This window comes from Pseudochaenichthys georgianus, chromosome 6 (genome assembly GCF_902827115.2).
Source record: "Pseudochaenichthys georgianus chromosome 6, fPseGeo1.2, whole genome shotgun sequence".
In the NCBI taxonomy this organism is placed as follows: Eukaryota; Metazoa; Chordata; class Actinopteri; order Perciformes; family Channichthyidae; genus Pseudochaenichthys; species Pseudochaenichthys georgianus.
In genome coordinates, this window is record NC_047508.1 from 26,289,310 (window position 1) to 26,312,604 (window position 23,295).

At 39.6% G+C, this 23,295-nt stretch overlaps 1 protein-coding gene and 1 long non-coding RNA gene across 2 annotated transcripts in view; both read right to left on the reverse strand.

Moving 5' to 3' along the window:
• Positions 1 to 20,089, reverse strand: part of LOC117448686 (voltage-dependent calcium channel subunit alpha-2/delta-1) — a 100,909-nt gene extending 80,820 nt beyond the window's left edge. The window contains exons 1-3 of the mRNA XM_034086033.1: positions 19,877 to 20,089; positions 7,592 to 7,673; positions 7,261 to 7,377 (exon numbers count right to left, since the gene is read on the reverse strand). Of these exons, the coding sequence (XP_033941924.1) occupies positions 7,261 to 7,377; positions 7,592 to 7,673; positions 19,877 to 20,001 (324 nt within the window). The 5' untranslated portion in view covers positions 20,002 to 20,089. The remainder of the gene's footprint in view (positions 1 to 7,260; positions 7,378 to 7,591; positions 7,674 to 19,876) is intronic.
• On the reverse strand, positions 17,474 to 18,404 carry LOC139433997 (uncharacterized). The gene is made up of 2 exons (XR_011643397.1): positions 18,306 to 18,404; positions 17,474 to 17,791 (listed from the first exon to the last, which is right to left on the reverse strand). It is a non-coding gene; the product is annotated as an uncharacterized lncRNA (long non-coding RNA).
• Positions 20,090 to 23,295: the final 3,206 nt, after the last annotated feature.

Consider the following 23,295-nt stretch of genomic DNA (forward strand, 5'->3'; position numbering starts at 1 on the left):
TGTGTGTGTGTGTGTGTGTGTGTGTGTGTGTGTGTGTGTGTGTGTGTGTGTCAAATTCTCCACACGCCTGAAATCAATGGGCCATTCAGAGCACACTGCCTTCTCTCCCAGACAACAAAGCAATACCCACAAGAGTAGTAACGGCCTAAAAGATCATTAACACCCACATCCAGTCTCATCGTTCCCATCCTTGTTTCTTACATGTCCGCACATATGAACGCTGGTTATCTTTTTCCCCATAATTAGTCGAAACTCAAAGGGATGACAACAAAGTAAAAGTGTGTGAGATGTGAAGGGTCAGCACAAGGAAAATAAAAGAGGAGAGTCTGAAAGGGAAGAGAAAAAGGCTTAGTGTGAGCAGATGGATTACCAGAAAGGACAGTCCAGAGAAAAAGTAACAATACTCAGACTCAGCACAATCACAGTATATACATAGTTCTCATTAAATGTGGCTTATGAAAATGAGCAGTGTGATGATAAAAGAGAGATATGATGGGAGCTTTATCCAGCAATGTATTATTTTGTTTCCTGTGTAAAGGTGTGTGAATAAGGAGTAGAGTAGTGAAAAAAAAGATGCGTCAGAAACAAGAGACACTTGGGAGAAACAAGAAATCGAGAAGAGGGGAAATGGAAAGGACAGAATGAAATTGAGGAAAATAGTGTTAGAGAGGGGTGATACAAAAGAGCAGAGGTGGAGGCAGAGGGAAAAGTGATGCAGTAGGAGAAAGAAGGGAGCATAATAAAAGTGAGACAGAGATCAGGAGAGATAGAGAAAGGCTGATTTGAAATTCCAGTTTGACACAGAAGTGTGGCAAAAGGCCAGGAGCTGGACACATGAGAGATACAGTAGACTAGAGAGGGGGGATGAGAGGAAAAGGAAGTGAAACAAAGAAGAGTAAAGGAATCTACAGCCGTGAGAGCCCATAGGGAGAGCCGTGTGGCTCCACATGACTTCTCTCAGAGGCCAAACCCTCCGTTGGGATCGGTAAATCTACAGCTGCTTCCAGTCTCATTCCTCTCTTTGGCTCACATCTTAAAGACTGTCCACTTCAGAGAATGTATAGTCTGTCACCTAGTCAGAGTTCGCAGGGAATCAGTTGGATTACTCCTACAACACAAACATTGAGCGTCATAATCTTCTATTTCAAAAGGTAAAAAGATACAGGGACCATTTCCTAAAATGGGATTTGTAATAAAGACTTCATAAATTGTAACTAAAGCTAATATAATCCTAAATCTAAAAAGCTGCAAATAAGGCAAAAGGTAAAAGACACACTTTTTCAAAGGCTTGATGGAAAAGAGCAACAGGGGCAGAAAGCAACAATGTCCACGAAGATAGTGGTTGAGAACGTAACTGGTGTAATAACAAGTCACTAATTATCTTGTCTCAATGACAGTAATTATAAAAAAGCAATACAATATTAGTTCCACTAGATGTCACAATTAATTAATGGTGGGTATTATATATGAAAACACTGCATCTGTTGACAGTGAAAGGTTGTAATTGTCTCTTAATCAAAAGTAAATGTTACTGCAAGCATGTTGCAATTCACTAACACAGTTTGGATCTCTTCTCAATTAATGCATTAGACACTTGTCCCTGGCCTACCATAAGTTAGGATTCCCCATCTCACTCTCCCCGTCTCCCTTTCTGCATATCAAACATATGCACATACACACAAATGTAACCACTCATTCAAACACATGCAGAAACCTCTTGTCTGCTTAATATGATGAGTGCAAAGCAGAGATGGGAGGTTGAGTAACATCTGCTCTGGAGACTGAAATATCTCTGATCCTATCATATCCTCTTTTCATTACTATGTTACGTTGGCAGACAGACACATACACACATGTGAAAACATCTTACAGTAATGTCACATCTTGTGCTCATTATTATAACATTGTGACAGCAGGCAACATATTTATAAAAAATATGGTCCTAGACTTGGGCCCTAAAGACTATCGAATACATGCACAAATAACCCTCGAACACTTACCACACACCTCTAAATGAAGGGAAGTGGATAACTGAACCAAAATGCACTGCATAGAGAATCCCAAAGATTATAAAAATGACTAATAGACAATCAAGTTACATATATATATATATATATATATATATATATATACAGATGGTATCAATGTAACAAATAGAGAAAATAAGTCTTTCCTGTTACAATATACAATTATAATCTAATCTAAATAGACGAGTTGACAATATTTTCATCTTTTTTACATGAGAATGTTTGAACATTTGCCAGGGCAGGTTGTTTTTTCTCCCAATGGTTTCTCCTTAATGTCTTCAAGGGCAAGTCATGAAGGGAAATTCAAAACTGGTACAAAGAATAGAAAAAAACGACAGTGTCTAGCATATTGTAAGATTATTTTATAGCAAACATTATACTCACTTATCCAGTGAAATGCTACATGTAAACATACAGTACAGGTTAAGCGTGTGACACATCTTTTGGATATGCTGTTTGAGTTAACGTTGGAATTACAGTTTATTTTACTACAGTTACAATGACTGTGAAGGTCTACTGAAGGTGACAGTATCAAAAGGTGCAGTAATAATAGCAGAATCAAGTATGTCCAGCATACTGACATTCTCTTAAATTGCATAGATATTGAAGGAAGTAAATTATAAAAAGTGTTCGATATTCAATGGAACTATGCTGTGTCTATGACATGATTGTGGAATATACTGTGGTGGCAACTAATGATTATAATATCTTAAATGATGAACAATGCATTTTGAAGTGTATAATATTAAAGAGCGTGTGGCTTAACTACACACAACAGGAAAAGCCTTTATGTTGTTGGTTGGGACATGGGGCCATGTTTGGCTTTAGGAAATGTACTCGTGCAATGTTCCCATTGATCGAGAAGAGAGAAGTGAATTCTGATCAGGTCAGGTTTTAAAATTTCAATGGACATTTTTTTATATTTATCCTTCAGTGAAAATAGATCATCATTCAAGGCAAATGTAGCTGTCTGAAATCGAGCTAAACATGATACAAAAATGTAAAGAACAGGGATAAAACACACATCTACAAAACAATGCTGAGACTCTCTCTCTCTCTCTCTCTCTCTCTCTCTCTCTCTCTCTCTCTCTGTCAGCACACAAGCACACATACTCACTCACTCACACACAGGACTGGGCCACCTGTGTCCTGTAGAGTATTAGTGGTGCTGGTTGAGGTATTACTCTAAGTAATGTTGTAGACTGGCTCATTAGTCACTAGACACCTTCACCCCAGGAGAAGAGAGGAAATTGCACAGGCACACATATACTGTAGACACCAACCCAAACACACACGATTGCTGGTTGTTAGGTGGACAATATATTGATGTGTGAGCATCCATGTCATTTATGTCTTCACTGTATAATCAGTTTTTCATAACAGTACTCATCAATAATTAAGTGTTTAATTACAGCGTACAGAGGCAGCCGGACCAGGAGAGAACAGGCCGTGTACAGGGTAGAGAAAGAGTAATTGACTCTAGCCTCGGGCACATTGCACACTTGGACTATGTGGTCAACTGATTTGACAAACCTTTTCAAAGTAATATCTCGCTACAAGAAGGTAAAGTAGATATGCAAATTGTGAATGAAAAGAGGATTATTTTTTTGAGCTGCTGCTCATAACCAATTGCCCCTTGCGGGATTAATAAAGTTGTTGATTGATTGAATTGGCTTGAGCTATAGCCGCTGTAGGTAAACCTCCCAGTAGGTGTGTGAGTGTCCGTGGGTTTCCTGTTGAGATCAAACCCGGGTAAACAATGTAAAACCTTTGATAAAGCGATCTGTCCTAACAGTATGCAGCCAAGTACTCATTAATAATGTATGTGACACTCTGCCACACACATATTTATGGAGGCATGGGTAGAAATACAAAGACACACACTTGATTCACACACCTGTGGCTAGGTAAACTGTGACCTTTCAAAGGTCATCTTTCATTCAGAGTTAGAAATCAGAGATGGAACGACAGAAAGATGACAGAGAAAGGCAAAGGGAAGATAACACTTTGGAAGTAGTTATACACTTAGTGAAAGTGGTTCAAGAGCCTTAGGCTATCTCCTAATATATTGACATTGAGAGTCACTGTCAACCTTATCTCAAAGACACTCAACAAGAAAGGATCTCCAAACTTCAATAAGGATTCTCCTGCTGTATTCTTTCTGCTAAACAGCGTGATCTTTTTATTTAACTTAGATGAATCATCGACAAAAATCAGCTCATCGCAAAGTATCCAATCTACAGGGACAGTGTATGCAGTCTTAAAGCTGGTGTCACTTCTATGTGTTGTACCCTAGAAGTCTTAAAAAGATAAAACTGTTGAGTCAATAAAATAATCAACCTTAATTGTTTATATTCAAATCATTTAAGGTACAATTCCAGTGAAATGTAATCCTGCCAGTACCTTTATAATACCAATATATGTGTATGTTTGGGGGGGGGACTCCTTTTGAGGGCTTGTATCCGTTATAGTTCTTAGATCTTGTCAAATGCTTCTGGGATTGCCCTTTTGAAATTGTACTTTTTTCCCGTAGTCCCCTTTGGCCCCTTTTACTTCTCTTTTAGCTGCTTTATAATAGTCCATACTGCCAGACTGAGACCCTAAATTGTAGGCTGCAGTGTATGTTTATGGCGTCCCATAGGTCATAGTGATCTATGGTTTTTCGTTTTGGAATAAATCTAACTGTACTTTTGGGTACAGTTACTGATTTTTGCTTTTAAAATTAAGTCCACCTGAGACTGGAGAGAATGATTCATTGATGTCATTGGTGACGTCAACAGTGGTGTCCTGGGACGTGCTCCAGACTGCATCATTTAGTTCGCTGTATGGCGGCCACTGTTCGACATAACCATTTTCTGACTTCAGGTGTCAATCGAGGCATGTGTCATCATTTGTATACATATTTCGACCACCTCAGCAAGATGGATGCTGTTCCCAAAAGTAAATAGTGATTCAGCTCTGTAGAAAATATGAATATCAGTAATCGAGAGGGTTCATTCCACAGTCTATATACTGTATGTTAATGCAAGTCAGACATAACATTGTTAGGATTACCCTGACTGAAGTCTCCAGCAACAACGGCTACAGTGAAAAGATAATTGGTTTGTAAGCAATTCAGTTCGAGGTCCGAGAGGGCAGCTTCTGTACTTTCTTCTGGTGTAATGTCGATCACTTGGATAGAGACCAAAGTGAATTTTCTTGGTAGAAAGCACGGTCTGCATTTCAAAGCCAATAACTCCAGATCAGGTGAGCAGGAACAGAATAGCATTGTAATGTTCCTACTGTGATAACAATCCTTATTCACCATAAAGTAAAATCTTCCTCCTTTTCTCTTTCAAGTGTCCTCTGTTGGGTTGTATCATTAGAAATACATTAAACTGTTGAATGGCACTCTCCGAATTTCTGGATTTTACCAAGTTTGTGGAAACAAAGGATATAACAGTTGATGAAGATACAGAGGTCTTCCAGTTTATTATCCTATGCCTGTATATTGACAAGTATGAAGCTTGGCAGACATGATCCATGTTGCTGGGATCGCTGCCGGTCCTTAATTCCTCCAGGCTTAACCTCAGTGTCTCCTCCAATATAGAGATGGATGTAAAGATGGACATAGAGACGGTCTAGTTGTCAGTCACCCCATTTATCCATTAACTTCTTGCATTTGCCCTTCGTTCACATCACCCATGTATCTCCCCATTCATATATCTCAGGACAGAGAATTCAATATCAGAGCGCCTTAAGGTTACTCGCAGTAGAAGATGAGACACAAAGATGCAATAAAGAGTGAAAAGTGATCCATGTCCAGAGGTTGGATGAACTGTTCGCATCAGGCTAGATGATCCGCCACCCATCACCTACCCTTAACACACACTTAGACACAATCAGATAAAAAGCTGATCCTCACAACTATCTCTCACTTCTATCATTTGAAAATGCACTGAAGCCAATTTGATCCCAGCTGCTTACGCATCCTGTGGCACCAGTGCATGGAAACATGATAAGAACACCAGGGTGTTTACTTAAAATACACAAGACAGACACTTGGCAGAAGTTATGTTTATGGACATTCATAAATACTCCCTTTCCATTACTAATAAGACAACAATGGTGATGCCTTATAAAGGCAGAGTAAGGGGCGAAGTGAACTCGCTCTGAATGTATAAAAACAGTTTAAAGTCTTGATATAGTTGAGAATCTCTGACTCACTTCTAAGTAGAAATAAAGGGTGGGAAGAGAGGGGGAGAAAGAGAGAATATCCCTACGGTCAAAGCTCTCATTTTCAAATGGATCCTGCAGAAGAAATATCTCAGTCCTCACGTTCTACTCTTTCTGTGCGTGCTTTACCCATGCTTCCATTTGTTGTAATGGATCATTTCAACCAAACCCACAGCAATCTTTCTAGTGTGAAACCTTAGCCAGACAAATAATTAAACTAAAACATAGACAGAAGCAGATTTGTTATGTTTTGGGGGCATTCAATATCAAATAGATATTCACTTCAAAATGTGTGTTTTATTACCCCTTTGTCCAAAGTGTTAGTACATGTGCCTGCTAAATGTGAAACAGAAAATCAGAAAATCTTTATTTGTCCCACAGCGGGGACATTTAAAAAAAAAATGGAAATTCTTCTTTTTTTTTTTCAGGACTAAAATCCAATAGACTTTCCCATCAACACCTACAAATATGAGTTGTGCACTCTGCAGCTGAAGCTCTTAAACTCAGAGTTTTGGGTTTAATCCATGTTTTTCCTTTTTAAAGATTAACTGCCAAGAACAACAGACACATTTTCCATAGTGATGTTAAACATTTAAATCTATTTTCTTAGTGTACGTATATCTATCTAGGAGTTGCATTGTATTGGTCCATCAACATAAGCTAAATGCACTCTTGGTAATCAAAAAAGGAATTTACAATATCACATTTGTATAATTGATCGTCACAAACTTAACCATGTCCCAAAATATACAGTAGTTTATTTTAGCATAGCGGCCCACTGAGATACACAACAAGGGCATGTGAATACAAAATAATCACCAGTAGTTGAACCAAAAAGTAGATTAAAATCACCACATGGTTTTGGTTATTAATTATACAAATTCAAGTCTACAATGATTTGACAAAAAGCAGATGTAGATTATAGCCCTAGTTAATGAAGATATTCTTCTGTACAGCTTTAGTGCCAAAGTAAAATTGCAAAGTGACAGTTGGTTCCTCTAAGTGGAGTGAGTATTACCTCTAAGGCAGCGGATCTCTTCCGCAGCAGCTGTTCAATTTTCGTTGCCGCTCTGGCAACCAGCTCTTCTGCATCGTTTTGCTCCACAGTATACAGGTGTTGGTTTTGCAGAAAAATCTTGAGATAAAGAGAGTAGTGAACATGTACAATTGTAAAGTTATCGATTTAACAAACACAATGTGTTATTTGCAAAAAAAAAGATACCTTGTATTAAGAAATAGTGCAACGACTTGAAATTATGGAACGACTGGTGTAGTAGGTCCATAGCAGGTTTGAATGTGCTTAATGCTTGCTTTTTATGCATGTGTGTGTAGCAAGTGTGTGTTTATACCTCCGTGAGGCTCTTCCCAGCTGTGGCTGTGTCTGCCAGGGTGACAAGCTCTTTCTGCATCTGATCAACCCATTCTTTAATCCTATGGGACAAAGCAATGCACACAACCAAAGTTAATCGTAACTCACATGCAACCAGCTTAGAAGAGACATCACAAACATTTCACAGTGCAATTAAACTGTCAATCAAGTCAACCTTTCATCTCAGGAGACCACCTGGACCGACAAAAAACAAACAAGGACAAAGAGAATCACTCTTATAGGTCAAGTTATCAAACTCCAATCACCGGGAACAAATACAATGTCATTTAATCAAACACGTGTCACTGGGTGTCAACCAATACCATTACTTTCTGAGAGTTCAAACATGAAGACAACCAATCAGATAAGTGTCAGCCAATGTTGTGACCGCTGACAGTGATATGAGTGGACAGGTCAGGACCGACATGCTTCTATGTATATCAAAGCGCTCTGGGGACATCAGGTCCAGCATGCTGGTGCCACAAACTGGGTTATACCTTCCTCTCATCCTCCTCCAATCAATTGTCAAACCACAATAAGCTCACTGCATGCATTATAAGACACTGCCAGAGTAAATCACTGCTTGCATCCTGAACACGGTGGCTGTGGATAGAGATAGACACGCTAAGAATGTCAAAGACCGGAGACATTATGCATTAAGTGACACAGTGACTTGTTATTATCGGACTCATCTAAAGGCACACCTGGAATGAGAGGCTAGGGGAGCGAAATAGATGTGTGCATGCGGATGCATTAATTCAACTTCTATACTGCCATGCAAGTACACACATACACATGCACACTAAAACAGGGTTATTCATATTGTATGAGAATAATAACAGGTTGGCATGTGATACAGATGCTCTCATTGCCATGCATTCACACCAGCAAAGACTCAGTTGCAATCCTCCCAAATATCAAAGAGACATGTCATACACACACACACTGATATAAACATAGAAAAACAAATATATGAATACATATTCCACAACAATTGTCATTGGAGAGGTGGAATAAGTGTCATGAAAGTCAAGATATGTGTGCATAACATTGATGGTAGAGAACAGTGGAGGAAGGTGATCGGATGCAATCAAAGAGATAAAGGTAGAGAAGATCAGAAAGCCAGAAAAGATACGGGAAGATGCACGAGGGACACAAAATACAGAGTGGATAGGGATCATTTGGAGCAAGTACGAAAAGATGAGACATGTTGAAATAGCAGGAATACCCGAGCGAAAATCACAATGGTAAATGTTTTAGGCAGAAATTGTAGGTAGAGATATAAAAACAGGGTCAGTAATGAATTCAGATGATATTCCTTAGTTTGCAAAGACTTATGGTTGAGGAGTGTTGGACAACACTGTACTGGCTTGGTAGAGCTCATGGCAGTGTGAAAAGGTGTTAGGAGGATTTAAATCCACCAAATGTTGTTTGGGTTCAGATGTTTAACCATCAGTTGTGCTGGATGCAACCACATGATCTGGTCAATAAAAGTAGCATGAAATGTGTTATTAATTGTATCAGTTCTAAAAGGGTTAAAGAAACATAGAGACAATATTGCTTGATACAAATGTTTGTTTTTGAATGAAGTGCATTCTTGATCCTGCAAACTGCCCTTAAGAAAACATCAAAGCAGAACATCAATCGTTGACACTGGATGGAGGGTGCCCAGATCCTAATATGCAAACAAACTTAATAAAAACTCAATAGTTATGATCCTATGATTCCCTTGATCCTCTTCTCTTCTCTCCTCTGCCCTATCCTTCCTTGTCGCTAAATCCATAAAGAACAAACCGTTTGTAAGGCGTTTTAGTGGACCTTGGTACCCTAAGCTCGTAAGCCTGAAGCATTGACAAGACAATTGTGAGTTACGTGTATGTTTGTCTGGACGTGAGTGTGTTTCCAGGGATTTGACATCCAGAGAAGTAGAATGCCTCTCTACAGAATTTAGCTTCTTTGAAATGTACTGCTAATCTCTATAACAAGAATCCCAGGTGCTGACAAATAAATGAGACAACGCAGGCTGGGTTGCAGTGTGTGAGCAATGTGCATGTCCAATATTGATGACATGGACTTTTCCCCCCTAAAATCTATTTATAATATTTTGGCTTCATGAGAGTGCTTCATCTGCAGAGTAGCTCATCCCAATTCTCACCATACTGAATCCCTTGTATATGTAATTGCGTTGTCTGTGATTGTAACCAAACAATGCAATGTGCAGACAAAGAAAGTCTTCCCTGTAAAACTCTCACTTGGCTCATTATACACAGTAAGTACCATAACATACAAAGTTATGCTCCGACTCCACAAAGCTTGTTGCTTTGTATGAATAGTTGCAGCGAAATCCCCTTGTTAAATATGCCTTAAACGGTCAAATGTATTATCCATAGGCATAGACACTCTCTGCACAACTCTGCATAACTCATTATCCTTAAATCATGCATTTCCAACCTTCCCTTCAGGTCCCAACCTAGTTTAATGGCGATGCTTCATAAATGTCATAAGGTGAGTCCTGCTCTCTGCCTGTCCCGGTTGATCTATGTGAAGTCAGATCACTTCCTGCATGTAATGTTTCTCATTACTTTCTAAACATTCACAAATAGGTGAAGGACAAGGAATATAATCTTGGCATAATCACAATGTTATTATATTTAATGTAAGCTATTTTCAATGGCTAAAATAGCAATGTGATTCAGAGATCCCGAATCATTAATAAAGTCATTATTGTTGAGCTGAGGTAGTTAAATTGTTCTGCTCTGGTTGCTGTGCTTTGATTACTGCAGCCTCTGGTATAACACTGGGTAATTAAACACACACACACAAGCACACACGTACAAATGGCAATTGGGTCAGACACTGCCCTACATTGTTTTTCAGACACAGGAAGAGCAAATGAGAGTGAAACAGAAAGAGAGCTGGAGAGACAGTACACGTAAGAGAGAGACAGATGTTGTGATGCCATCACTTTGGCTCTAGATAGAGTAATGAGCTGGCCCTTGGTGGTGTGTATCTCAGTGGGCCGCTATGTTAAACTGCAGTGTAATTACACATCATTACAGAGGCAAAGACAGAAGTCCAGACAGCAAAGCGGAATGAGACATGGACACACCAGCAGCGATGCACAAAAACAACAATAGAAATTGAATTCAGAACACAATACAAAAAAGATGTAAGGCCATGAATATAACAATAGTGATATTGAATGGTCACGATCACAATAGTAAACCTATGGAAGGGTGCCCAGTGTTATAGGCATTACTTATAGATGGGGCCTTAAACTGTCAAATCCAAATACCCTTTTCTGTTCTTCATGCTGTAAGTGTAACCTACGGAGGACATGACATGACATGAGCAATGTGGGGGAGAGGCTTAACAAACAAACTGTATATACCTCGTAAATTGTTTTTCTTGCAAATACAAAGAAATTCAAATCCATGCTGAAACGTTTCACACTTGGCATCAGCAGATTTAGCACAAAAGTCTGTTAACTGAGTTCTGTGTTTTAACTAGGCTCCACAACTCTAGGTATGTTTGCTGACACTAATAATGTGTACACCAGAGAGTTGCTGATTGTAAATGATGTTCTTCAAAAGTCCAGCTCCTTTCAATTAGGTATACTTCAAACTATAGTATGAGTTTTTGACTGTAACATTATGTTGGTGCTGTATAATTGTATTTCAATGTGCTGAGAGTATGTATACCTTGATTTAAATAAGGTGAACAACATATTGGAAATAACTGACCGGGTTACCAAACCTTTTATTCAATACAAAATGTAATGATTCAATGTGTGCTAAATGTGATCACATGCAGACTTATTAGGTAACTGATACACTTTCATTTTCACTATTATGGCATGGGTCTCTCTAAAGAAGATGAGATATTAATTAGTAGAGAAATATATATATAATTTTGTTTCTGCATTAATCATTTTAAATAAAAGGTATAGCCTGTAGGCTATTATACAAACTCTTCAATTATGTGAACTTCCCTTAATTGTATATTCACTTTAAATTGTTGCCAAACAGGTTTGGTGGCTCTGGTGAACAAAGCAACCATCCTGAAAAATAACTGGATTTACAGATAATCTTGTATGGTTTACCAATCTAAAAAGCAGGGACGTGCGCAGGTACGGGCTAATGTTGCCCGGGCAACGGCCCGTTTGGCCTTTTTGGCTGACCTGCCCCTCTGGAGAGAGCGAGAGTTTGTTTTTCTTTTTTCTGTTGTGGCCGAATCAACATGATAAGCCCACAATTAGTATTGTAGCGTCTCGCTGCGGGAAACACACTTTGTCAGCGCTGTCATCTGCCGGTGCATTAAGACCAAGCGGCAAACTCTGGGGAAGAGCCGGGAAGCCAATACGGAAGTGCCACACATTGCAGTTCATATATTGGCCGATAGGCGATGGCTGCAGAAAGGAGCAATTTCCATAGACCCCCATGTTAAAATGCCCAATTTTACAGCAGAAAAAAACATGTTTCTACCCCTGGCTCCATACATTTTATTATCGATATACAGTGTTTCCCACAGATCTGAAATATACTTGGGCGGGTGGTGGCAGCGCGTGGGGGGGGGGGTGCGCAAAAAAAAAAAAAATGTTTTAACAACATGTTTATTTATTGACTTTTCATTCCTGTATAATCATTTTGCGCAAACATGGCACTGTTTGTCAGAGCACTTCATCCTTCTGGGATTTCATGAAGAACAGCTCCAATGCATGTGTGTATGGCAGGGATCACCAACTACATTTGTCCAAGGGCCAAAATGTATCCAATAGACACAATCGCGGGCCAGTGATTTTTATATAATCCACAATGCTAGTGGAGCACGCTCAGGTACTGCGGACCTTTAATTTATTATCTGAAACGATGTAATAACTTTTAAAACTTGTTCCAGTCACTTGCCCCATGCATTCAGCAGCAGCAGGCCATTCACTTTGATTTGATCCCGTTATGAAATGTCATAATTTCGACAATAAAGAAATGCTACATAAACGTTATCTTGCACATTTTATCCAACCATCTCCGTTTCTAACTTTCAATATATTTTAAAAGAGATCTCTCTCTCACTTCACCCAGTTAACTTTTTATTTATTTATTCATGCATATTTTACTAATCACATTACATTTCATTTAGCTGACGCTTTTATCCAAAGCGACTTATAATGACCGATTACAGGGACATTCTCCTTGGAGTAACTAAGGGCTAAGTGCCTTACTCAAGGGCACACTAGTGGTGGTGTTCCTGCCGGGATTTGAACTCACAGCCTTCCGATCTTCAGCCCACCTCACTATCCATTGATTAGACCAATCACTTCCCTCTCAAATGGAAATATGTGTTTACATAAATGGTGACCACACCGTTTGAGACCCACTGAGAACTTAGACTAAGTTAACTTTATAAACACTAAGAGAGTCCTTTACCTCACCTGAGCTGAGCTTATCCCGAGCTTGAATGACACACAGAGACCAATCAAGGGCTTTGATTTATGATCTGTATGACAGTGGCCATGTCTGCAGGCCACATCATGTGGACAGCCAGTCACCCTGTGTGAGGCAGGCCACTTAACAGGCCAGAAGGAGGCGAGATCAGTGCAAGGGAGCGAGGGATCATTGTCCACAAGTTAATCGATCGCAGATGGCGTCGTGGTCACGGACGAATAAAAAAAAAATTATTAATTTTTTTTTTTTTAATTATTTAAAAAAAAAAACCTAATGGGTCGCGAAATATACTTGGGCGGCCGTTAATATACCTGGGCGCAGGGGCGGATCTACCGGGGTGGCATGGGGTGGCAACTGCCACCCTAAACAATAGCCTTGCCACCCCAGCTGCCACCCCAGTTGGCATCTTTGTTTTGAAAAAAAGTTGTGGCTCATCGGACATTTATGAGAGAAAATCTCTAATGTCCGAGTGCAAGTGAATGCAGCACAAGATGCACGTCATGTAACCCCTCCCCCGGTCCTGGCGCGAGAGTGGAAATATGATTGGTGGCGAATTCACTTGAACAGGGGACGGCGCAAAACGAGAAGCCTTTCGGACCCAAGCACTGAAGGAATTAGGTAGTTGCGGTCTACAATGACAGAGAAGAGAATGTCAAGTTTGGCTGTACTCAGCATTGAATCAAAACGCACTACAGCTGTTGATCTTAATAAGTTTGTGAGGCGTTTTGCTGAACAAAATAGTAATCGCCGCATTCAGCTGTAATAGACATGCCAACTTGATGCTCTGCTCACGGATGACTCGATGAGAATAACAAACTGTTAAGATGATGACCTTGTATGCGTGTATATATTTTTTTCTTTGAGGGGGTCTGCCCCCAAAAAACTGTTTAAGTCCTGAAAAAGTAAAATAAGACGGTGTGTAAAACTACACTGCCCAGCCAACAGAAAGTAACCACTTTGATTTAACTAGGCCAGTAGGTAAGGACCTTCTACTGGATAATAACTGCAGCGATGTATATGTTTTAGCTGAATACACGTTTTTTAACCCTAACTGATGCAGTTAGTCACTTCTTTAATGTTTGTTCTTTCTGATGTAAAGTCAAGGTTGTAACTGTATATCAATAATGATATCATTACTTGTTTTTCAAATTTGAAGGAGGGTGAGCAAGCATCTTGATGAACATTCATCATTAACTCCTCCAACAAATATAGTTTATTCAATAATAAATGAATATATGAATCATAACAGTTCTTCACTATATCTGTAAAGCGTCTTTGAGCACCTGTAAAAACGCTAACAAATTAAATCTATTATTATTATTATTATTATTATTTATTAACAGTGATTGACAGCTGATAGGAATAATATGATTGTTAATAGTCATATTCATTCAGACAAACATTGATGAGACAGTTAATTAATGTACTTATTGCAGCAGTCTGCATAGATTTGGTACCCCTGCTGGTCTAAGAGTGAGACAAACTCATTCAGTTATTGTTCAGTTAAAATTGTAAAAATGTAATAAAATAAACATTAAGGTGCAGCATTTCGATGAACTGAAATAATTTGTATTTGAACTGTAGTACCTAAGCAGCCAGCTTGACATTAGGACTTGCTTGTCATTGTATTTTCATGTTGTTTAAAGAAAGATTAACTTGTCCACAGTGAAAGGGCAGATCTGCTGGCACTAACAATGTCTCCTGCTGTGGAGAACACCCTCTCTAGGGACAGTGGCAGCAGATACAGCCAGGTAGCGCTTTGCTAACATGGCAACATAAGGATATTTGGCGTTTGTAATAGCTTTGGCTCGGTCTGAACTTTCTGCGAGTGGTGGAGGCTTACATACTAGTGGGAGTTGGGTTTGCCCTTCAGTCTTTTTTCTTTTGGTACCGGTGATATTCACATTCGGGTGATGCCTTTTCAAATGAGTGTGATGTATTGCCAGCCGCGTAACCAATGTTAGTTGAACAATGCCGACAAACAGCTTTGGTTCGGTCCACCTGTCTTTGTCCGTCATCCTTGTACGTAACTGCGAAACCAAAATGTTCCCAAACCGGAGACTTCAATGATGCTGGAGGATTTTCAGCTCAACTTTATCTGCATTCGCCATTTCGACAGTTCCTCAAATTACTTACTACATTTGAACGCATCCCTGTGACCAGCTCTCATAGTATGCCTCTCGTCCAATGAAATGACTTGGTCGCTCTATGATATATACCTGAGATTACTTCCAGAACGTTTTTACGTTTAACGCTATATTCGTTCGGTACACACGTGTACCGAACCGAAGGGCCCGTAGCGAATAATTTCAGTACGGGTACGTGTACCGTTACACCCCTAATTGATTGATATGATTGCGATTTAAATCAGCATATACTTCTGTCAGGGGATGCCACCCCTCAAAATCTCCTGCCACCCTCTTGCCCCCCCATGAATATTTGTCTAGATCCGCCCCTGCCTGGGCGGCCCGCCCAAGTATAGTCTATGTGTGGGAAACCCTGATATAGTTAGATTCCACCTTCATGATTATGGATCTGTGAGTGAATTGTTTTCTAACGCGACCCTTTTATTTATATTAGGTCTTAAAGTTTGTGCATCAATTAGGGCGTGGTCACATTGAGTGACGGCTCTGTCAAGTGCCTGCCGCTGTTAGCTTCTTGTCTCTCTGCTAGCAGCTCCGTGAAGCTAGCTACAGGGACTCTGCCTGCTCAGCTCATCCAGGAAACACAACTTGTAGCCGGCCGTGGTTGTTTGTTCTTCATGCTTATATATCGGACTATTGTGACTCGCTCTGCGGTTAAAACAGACGGTGCATGAATGCGGTAAGTAAAATTCGAGTCCTTTATTTATGTGTTAATGATTTTAATCAGCTACGTAATGAATGTTAAGGCTTGGGTTAGCATGTAAGCTAGTGGTAGCTACATCGGTGCTAACGATTGTAATCGTAGCCTCCAAGTTAAAATAATAGACTGTATATATAAAGGTTAAAACGAAATAGACAAGTGTTAAGTGGGATAATACTGTTGAACAAACGGCTTCTGTTTGAGGTTGATAAAATAAGGTTACATCCTTGTAATTTAGAGATATTTTATTATGTAGGTAGAACTGTATGCATCTAAGGTTAATTTAAATTGGCTATGCTCAAGTATGTAGACAAGCTAATGTCGTGTATGTGAAATCAACCTCACAATAAGATGTGTGTATATTACAATTATTAATGTCATATTTCAAGATGATTACTTAGATATTACAATATGGTTGATTGAGCTGGAGTTCATTATCGAGCTTACACGTTAACGTCATAGTCATCTGAAGAACGAACCCAAACCTTATTGTTTTTATTAATTGCATTACCAAATGGGTATCAAATAAACAGTAAGCATTGGTAACACAACTTCCAAAGTTACAGTAAAATAAAAAGGACCCTGACTCGGACAATACACTATCCAACATGTTCAACAGAAGAGAATCAGTCATATTGTTTGTACACATGGTACTTTACATATATATATCTGTTTGTTTAAGGTGTCCAGGTGATGCAGACAGGCTGGACCAGAGAGTGAGAGACAGAACTGGACTCCTCACAGCGGTGAACTTCAGCTCAGGTACAAAGACTATTTTGTCATACTGTACAAAGAATCAAGAAAGATATTGGTTTAAATGAATGAAGTATTGACTTGAATACACTGATATACATTCCAATACACAATACTAAATACCAGATCACCTACACATCAGTTAAGTTGAGGGTTTATTCCATGCAAAAAGTTACATTTTAGATATTTAGCAATATGACTTTGTCAGCTTTCTAATTTAATGTATTGAAGGCAAAGATATTTAACACAGTGAGAACTGCTACTATGTATCTCTCAATATTGTCTGTAAAAACGTGGTAAAAGTTATTCTTTCAGTGAGACAACAGAGCAAGCTTCTACAGTTGCACTACGTTTTGTAACAGTTAAATATTATTTTGATAATAACATATATTTCAATGTTGATGAACTTCATACTGTTCATTCATAATCTGATTGCTCACTGTTAAAAAAACCATTACAATTACAAAATAATTATATCTACAGCCCCTAAACACACAAACACAACGCTTTCATAAATAACACACTTGTTCTGCAATAATATGTTTTATGTTTCCTGTCATTTTTGTTAGGAAAGGACATGCCTGAAAGACACGACATTTTCTCCTTCTCTGAGGGTCAAGAAGAGCATCCAAGAGGAACATTAAAAGCTGATGTTATGAGACACTCCATCAGCTGATTATTTCTATATGCCTCACTTTATGAGCTTCACATCACTTGTGCCTTGTACCGCAGAGTTTGCAACATCACAAATAAATGGGGCCAATCTTCAGTCCGATGTGAATGTGTAATCTAACATTTTCAGTAAGAATAATGGACGAAAGGAGTGCAAATACAAATACAATTTATTGAAATGTGAACCAAAAGTTAATCAAATGTTTTAAATAAAAAGCACATATGGACAGAAGGTGTAAACCTATTACATTTATAAGTAAACACATTTAGTCAAATAACGTGACAGACTAGGCCTGTGCAGTTGGTATGAGCTGTGCCCAGCATGGGCTCCTCTATCAGGCCTGGTCCTCCTCGCTGAGGAAAGACCCTCAGTCCTCTCCACACCAACAGACTGGAAGTCCATCACACGGAGGTTTCTCCCTGAAGTCTCTGCAGCTCTCTGGACACCATGCTGTCTCAATCCGTCCACACTGAATATGAGAGGGGGAAAATGAAAATAATAAATGCTTTAGACAATAAGAAACATAAAGTTGACTGTTGAGTTGCTCAGTTTTTTTTAGATTGTCAATACTATTACTGTATAACTAATATATCAGGTTAAGAGGCACATTCAAATAAAGATTGGTCTTTAAATACATGTTGTCTTTTGAATTGTTTGTCTAAAGTCAAGGATCTAGAACTGGTACTTAGTTTTAATGATACAGTCTGGTTATTATGCTGTTTGGAGGAGGCCTCACAGGTAAGAGCACTAACTAGCTACCATCACATGTACCTTAGCTTGACTAAAACGTATAATTAAGTGATATCAAAATACAAATAACTAATGTCATGCAAACATATTAATATTTGCTTGATTCCAGTGTTGAATTTAGCACAATTGCATACAAACATTAAGGGGTTTTAAGATTCTGAAGTATTATGCTAAAAACTCAATAACTTAGATTATTATTTATAGTTTTGCTGAATAGTTTTATGTCCGCTTACCTTAGAAACGTAAAATGCGACGGCAGTGTGCAGATGGGGAGCATGTTAGCTTAGCTTGGTAGCTTCAGCTAGCTCTGGAACTTCCAGCTCGGTGGCAGCAGGTCCTGCCTCGGCTCCGCCTCTTTGCCCTTATTTGGAACAGGCGGAAGTTGAACTCTGACGTCACTGTCGAGCCGTTAGTGGCCGACTCCGCCTACTAAGGGCTTCACGGCAACTCTGCAGATTCCTATGGGTGACGTCACGGACCCTACGTCCATTTATATATATTATCTATGGTTAAGACCACCTCAGTGTCGGATTTTGGAAACTTGATTTTGAGTTGTCTCATGGCAGTTAGGGTATAAGGGACAAACCAGGGGACTTTACTTCCTCTTGATCGGTTATTTACAAAAAAACACCTAAATATAGCCTTTGTTATTGTGCTTCTGTCTTTCTGTGTCTTTTCATCTCTCCCTCAACGGGCCGCTCGCTCTCTTTTCTTGATCGCCCTCTCACGGGTGAACACTTCACTGTCCTGCTTCATTGTAGGATTTCTGCCATGTCTCTACCACTTTAGTTTGACCATCTCTGTTATTAAGTTATGGAATACTAAATAAATAAGTAACTAGATACCTTACCGTTACTGGCTGCGCTCATAAAGAATGATAAGAATAATGTGTATATTGAACTGGTTTCATTAATTATTGAGTTTATTTAAGGTAATTAGTTAGAGGCCTGCACAGCAGTTACAATGGTCAAACTACATTAGAACAGCATTTTCTCCATTTTGTCTTTAATAGTTACTAACATTAGATATTTTTGATGAGATATGGACCGCAAAACAAAACATTTCCCTGGTTTTCATTTTTAAAATCAAGTTACCGAATGCAAGTAGTCACCTTAGCTTATTTTGTTATGAAATGTGAATTACTGTTCAATTTAGTTGATGTAATAATCGTTTGGTTTCTTTTACATTAAAAACAAGTTACAATTTTCAAAAGGTCTTGTGTTTTTTATCGGGGGGAGGCCCTTTTTCCAGTTTAGAGCAATAGCCCCTCCAAATGTCTGTGCACGTCCCTGCTAAAAAGGCATACAATTTAAGAAGTCCAATCTCTGATTTTGAAAATGGATCATAAAATTGTTTTGCCCTATTTGTGTAGCAAACTTGATAAATTATCAAGTATGAATTAACGTCAAGGACCTACAAGACCTTCCAAAGTTGTAAGGACAACGACAAGGGCCAAGTTTTTATTTTTTATTGAATTAAATGAACAGTCCAGAAGCCCCTATAACTCCTTAACAACTTCATAGACGAGCTGTCACGGAGTGGCCGCAGACATCTACCGGCGACAAACTGCTGATTACCGTAACCGACAGTAGGCTATAAAACCGCCTGAGGAGCAGCCAGAGCAAAACTGAACTAGTGTCTGTCTTCAAAATCACCAATAATGCATGAATGAAATGACCTGTCCATCCAATTCTCCCACCGTGGTTGTCTCATTAAATATAGCCTGATAGTTATCTCTGAACGACGAGCACTTTAAACCAGGAGTGCGCACACCAGAACATGGGATTAAAGGGGCCATACTTACATGAGCTGTGTTGGAAACTGCGATGCCAAAGACCCGTCCTGCCACAACAGGAACAGAAACACCCAGTATCGTACCCTGCAGGTATCCATTGTTAAAAAAAAAGGGGGAAATTCCCCGACGCGCATCAACACCAAGTGGGCTCCGCTACCCTCCGCCGCCTGTGTATGGGAGCGGCGAGCAGCAGCAGCGTGAGTGGCAGTATGTCGCTCCCTGTCAGATTAACGAGCCCTGACACCTCTAATCTGATCACCCGGCCATCCGGCGCTCTAACAGGTACTGGAGCTGGATCTCTCTCTCACACACTCCCTCAATCTCTCAATCTCTCTCTCTCTCACACATGTACACTGCTGTCTCCCCTCCTACTCCACATTACATATGCTCCTTTTATCTTGTAGCCTAATATGACTCGTTAGTGCTTTGACATATAATGCCGTTTTGATTACACCCACTTTTTATATTATCAAATCTTATTTTGGTATGGCAAATATAACCCAAAAAACAACAATGGATGTGATATTTAAATTACCTCTCTATGTTTTGCTCCAAAGCATCACTATGTGTTTGTTTCCTTTACTCAAGGTGCACAGCATTTGTTATTTGGAGCAACAATTTGTTTTATTTTACCTCCAAGAAACATCTGCTAAAAGGAGGGTCCGACCACAGGTACCACACATACAACGGCACGTACGCTGAATACAGATTCAGGTTTGGCTCTTTAAAATGCCCGTCAACCTTTCAATCCCTGCAACCTGGAGGAATGGGAGAATTTACTGGCTTTGATAGCACAATCTCTGGCGGTCTCTATCAGTCATCCTGGTAGTAAGATTGGCAGCAAGCAGAGAAGCCGTCCCACATGGGATTCAATGCTAGTGTGACAGATCTATTGATTCCACACATATAGTGTACAATCTTATGGGCAAAGTACAGTAAGAGCCCAATAAATCTCAGTGCCATCAATCATACTTGTTTTATAAAATTGGATTCTGTGATATGCCGTGCATCCCAACAAGAGTGTACAAATTATAAAACATATAATCTCCCACACCAGTGAAGTATATATAATCATAGTTTCTGTTATCATTTTAAATTAGGAACATCAACACTTTGATTGAATAATTGAATAAGAAAGCCAGAAAACAAACCTAACTGTGTGTGTGTGTGTGTGTGTGTGTGTGTGTGTGTGTGTGTGTGTGTGTGTGTGTGTGTGTGTGTGTGTGTGTGTGTGTGTGTGTGTGTGTGTGTGTGTGTGTGTGTGTGTGTGTGTGTGTGTGTGTGTGTGTGTGTGTGTGTGTGTGTGTGTGTGTGTGTGTGTGTGTGTGTAATTCAGGCCTGGAGGGAGGGCAGGGCAGCACAGGCGAGATGCTTGGGGATTTGGTTATCAATCGTTGCCTGGCAACCACACACCATCTCTTGTGTCCTCTCCCCTTCCCCCTCCTCCCTCCCTCCAGTTCTCTTTTTGTCTCTCCCATCACCACCTCTCCCCCTGCTCTCACTGCACTGTTGCTCTTCCTCCCTCAGTTTCTCCACCATTGTCCTCCCTTCGCTCCGTGTCACTTCACCCTCTCCACATCTGCACCTTTCTCACACTCATTTCCCCCAGCAGAGGCACAGATGCACCTGCTAATGGGAGGCAGAAAAGTAAGTAAATGGTGAGAACTGGAGAGGTGTTGTGGAGTAAGTGAACATAATAGCAAAGAGGATGGAGTACTATACTGCAGACATTTCCATTCAATTTTTATTTATTTTTTCATTTGGAACATATCACACTATATCCTGAAAAGGAAGAGGTGTCAGACTAATCCCTGCACTGCTACACATCTCCTCATGTTTAATCTTAGAAATGGATATTAGTAATAATAACATCTGTCAGACAGAACTTCACAGAGCATGCACCTCTCCCTACAGCCAGAGACACCGGGCAACACCAACACATTCCGTAGGCTCTATATGGTTACATCACTCACATTTGGAACCATTATAAACTTAATTTAACTCGGGAATATTGCAACAGTTTTACTTTACCTATTACAGTAATAACCTGACATTCCCAATGGACCTGCATAACTTACTCCATACAGACATGAATTTTAGCAAATAATTTAAACATACTTATTTGGGTCCAAAGTAAAAATGCACTCACTAAAATGTTTAATAATAGGCTAACCCTGAGCCCCTTTAGCATTCCTATAAGAGAGAACCACATGCATACATGGAGATCTCTGGTAACCATGTCAATGCAATACTTTGTGAAAGCCCCACTGGTTAAGGATCGGCTAGTCAGTGAAATATGCTGTTATTTGATAGAGGATACTGCCATCTGGAGGTAATTCATGCAAATCACATCTATTAGCTGCTGTTAAATATTATGCTTTAAACTAGTTTCTATGGTGGCCCTGAAGTGCAAGTCAAAACAACATTTTACAAAACACTACAGCATTTCACAAAACGCTTCAGCATTTCACAAAACACTACAGCATTTCAGAGAACGCTACAGCATTTCAGGAAACGCTTCAGCATTTCACAAAACGCTACAGCATTTCACAAAACGCTACAGCATTTCACAAAACGCAACGACATTTCAGAAAATGTTTCAGCATTTCACAAAACATTACAACATTTCACAAAACGCTACAGCATTTCACAAAACGCTACAGCATTTCACAAAACACTTCAACATTTCAACTTTTACGGAAAAGGTATTCCTTTAGGGCAGTGGTTCTCAAACTTTTTCTATCAGGCCCCCCCTTTGGAGAAAAAAAAAAAGTCGGGCCCCCCCCAACACAAATAGTCAGGCTCAGTGGCGGCGCCAGAGATATATTTTGGGGGTGCTGTGGGGTAGCTTGACGTTTCGGGTGCTCAAACATTTAGGGTTTCCCATTAATGTACTGGTCGCTACAGTGGAATGTTCTACTGCAACACTCCCCACGCATATACACAGTGTACCCGCGACTGTCACAATGAAGGCTCGATATCAGCTCACGGCATATAGGTGTAAGCAGGGGTCAAGTGCTATTTTTACAGGTGGTGTGTGGACCTCACATAGGGGGGTCCGGGGGATGCTCCCCCGGGAAGATTTATTTTTAAATATTGAAGTTAAAAGCATCAATCTGGTGCACTTTGAGAGCAAAATTAAGAGATCTATGGATACCTCTCTCAACACCCATATGAAACAGAACTGTTAACAGATTTACTATTTCTTTATGGATATTTTACAAATCACCCTTTTAAACTTTATTCTTTTTTTACTGTCATATAGTATTTCATACCTGTTTTTCATTTATTCTCTTATTTTTGTATAACTATAATGATCATATAAACGTGTGCCTTGGAAATAATTGTTTACATTAATGGTGACCAAAACATTTGAGACCCACTGAGATAACACTGACAGAGTCCTTTAGCTCACTGAGTCTCTCAGT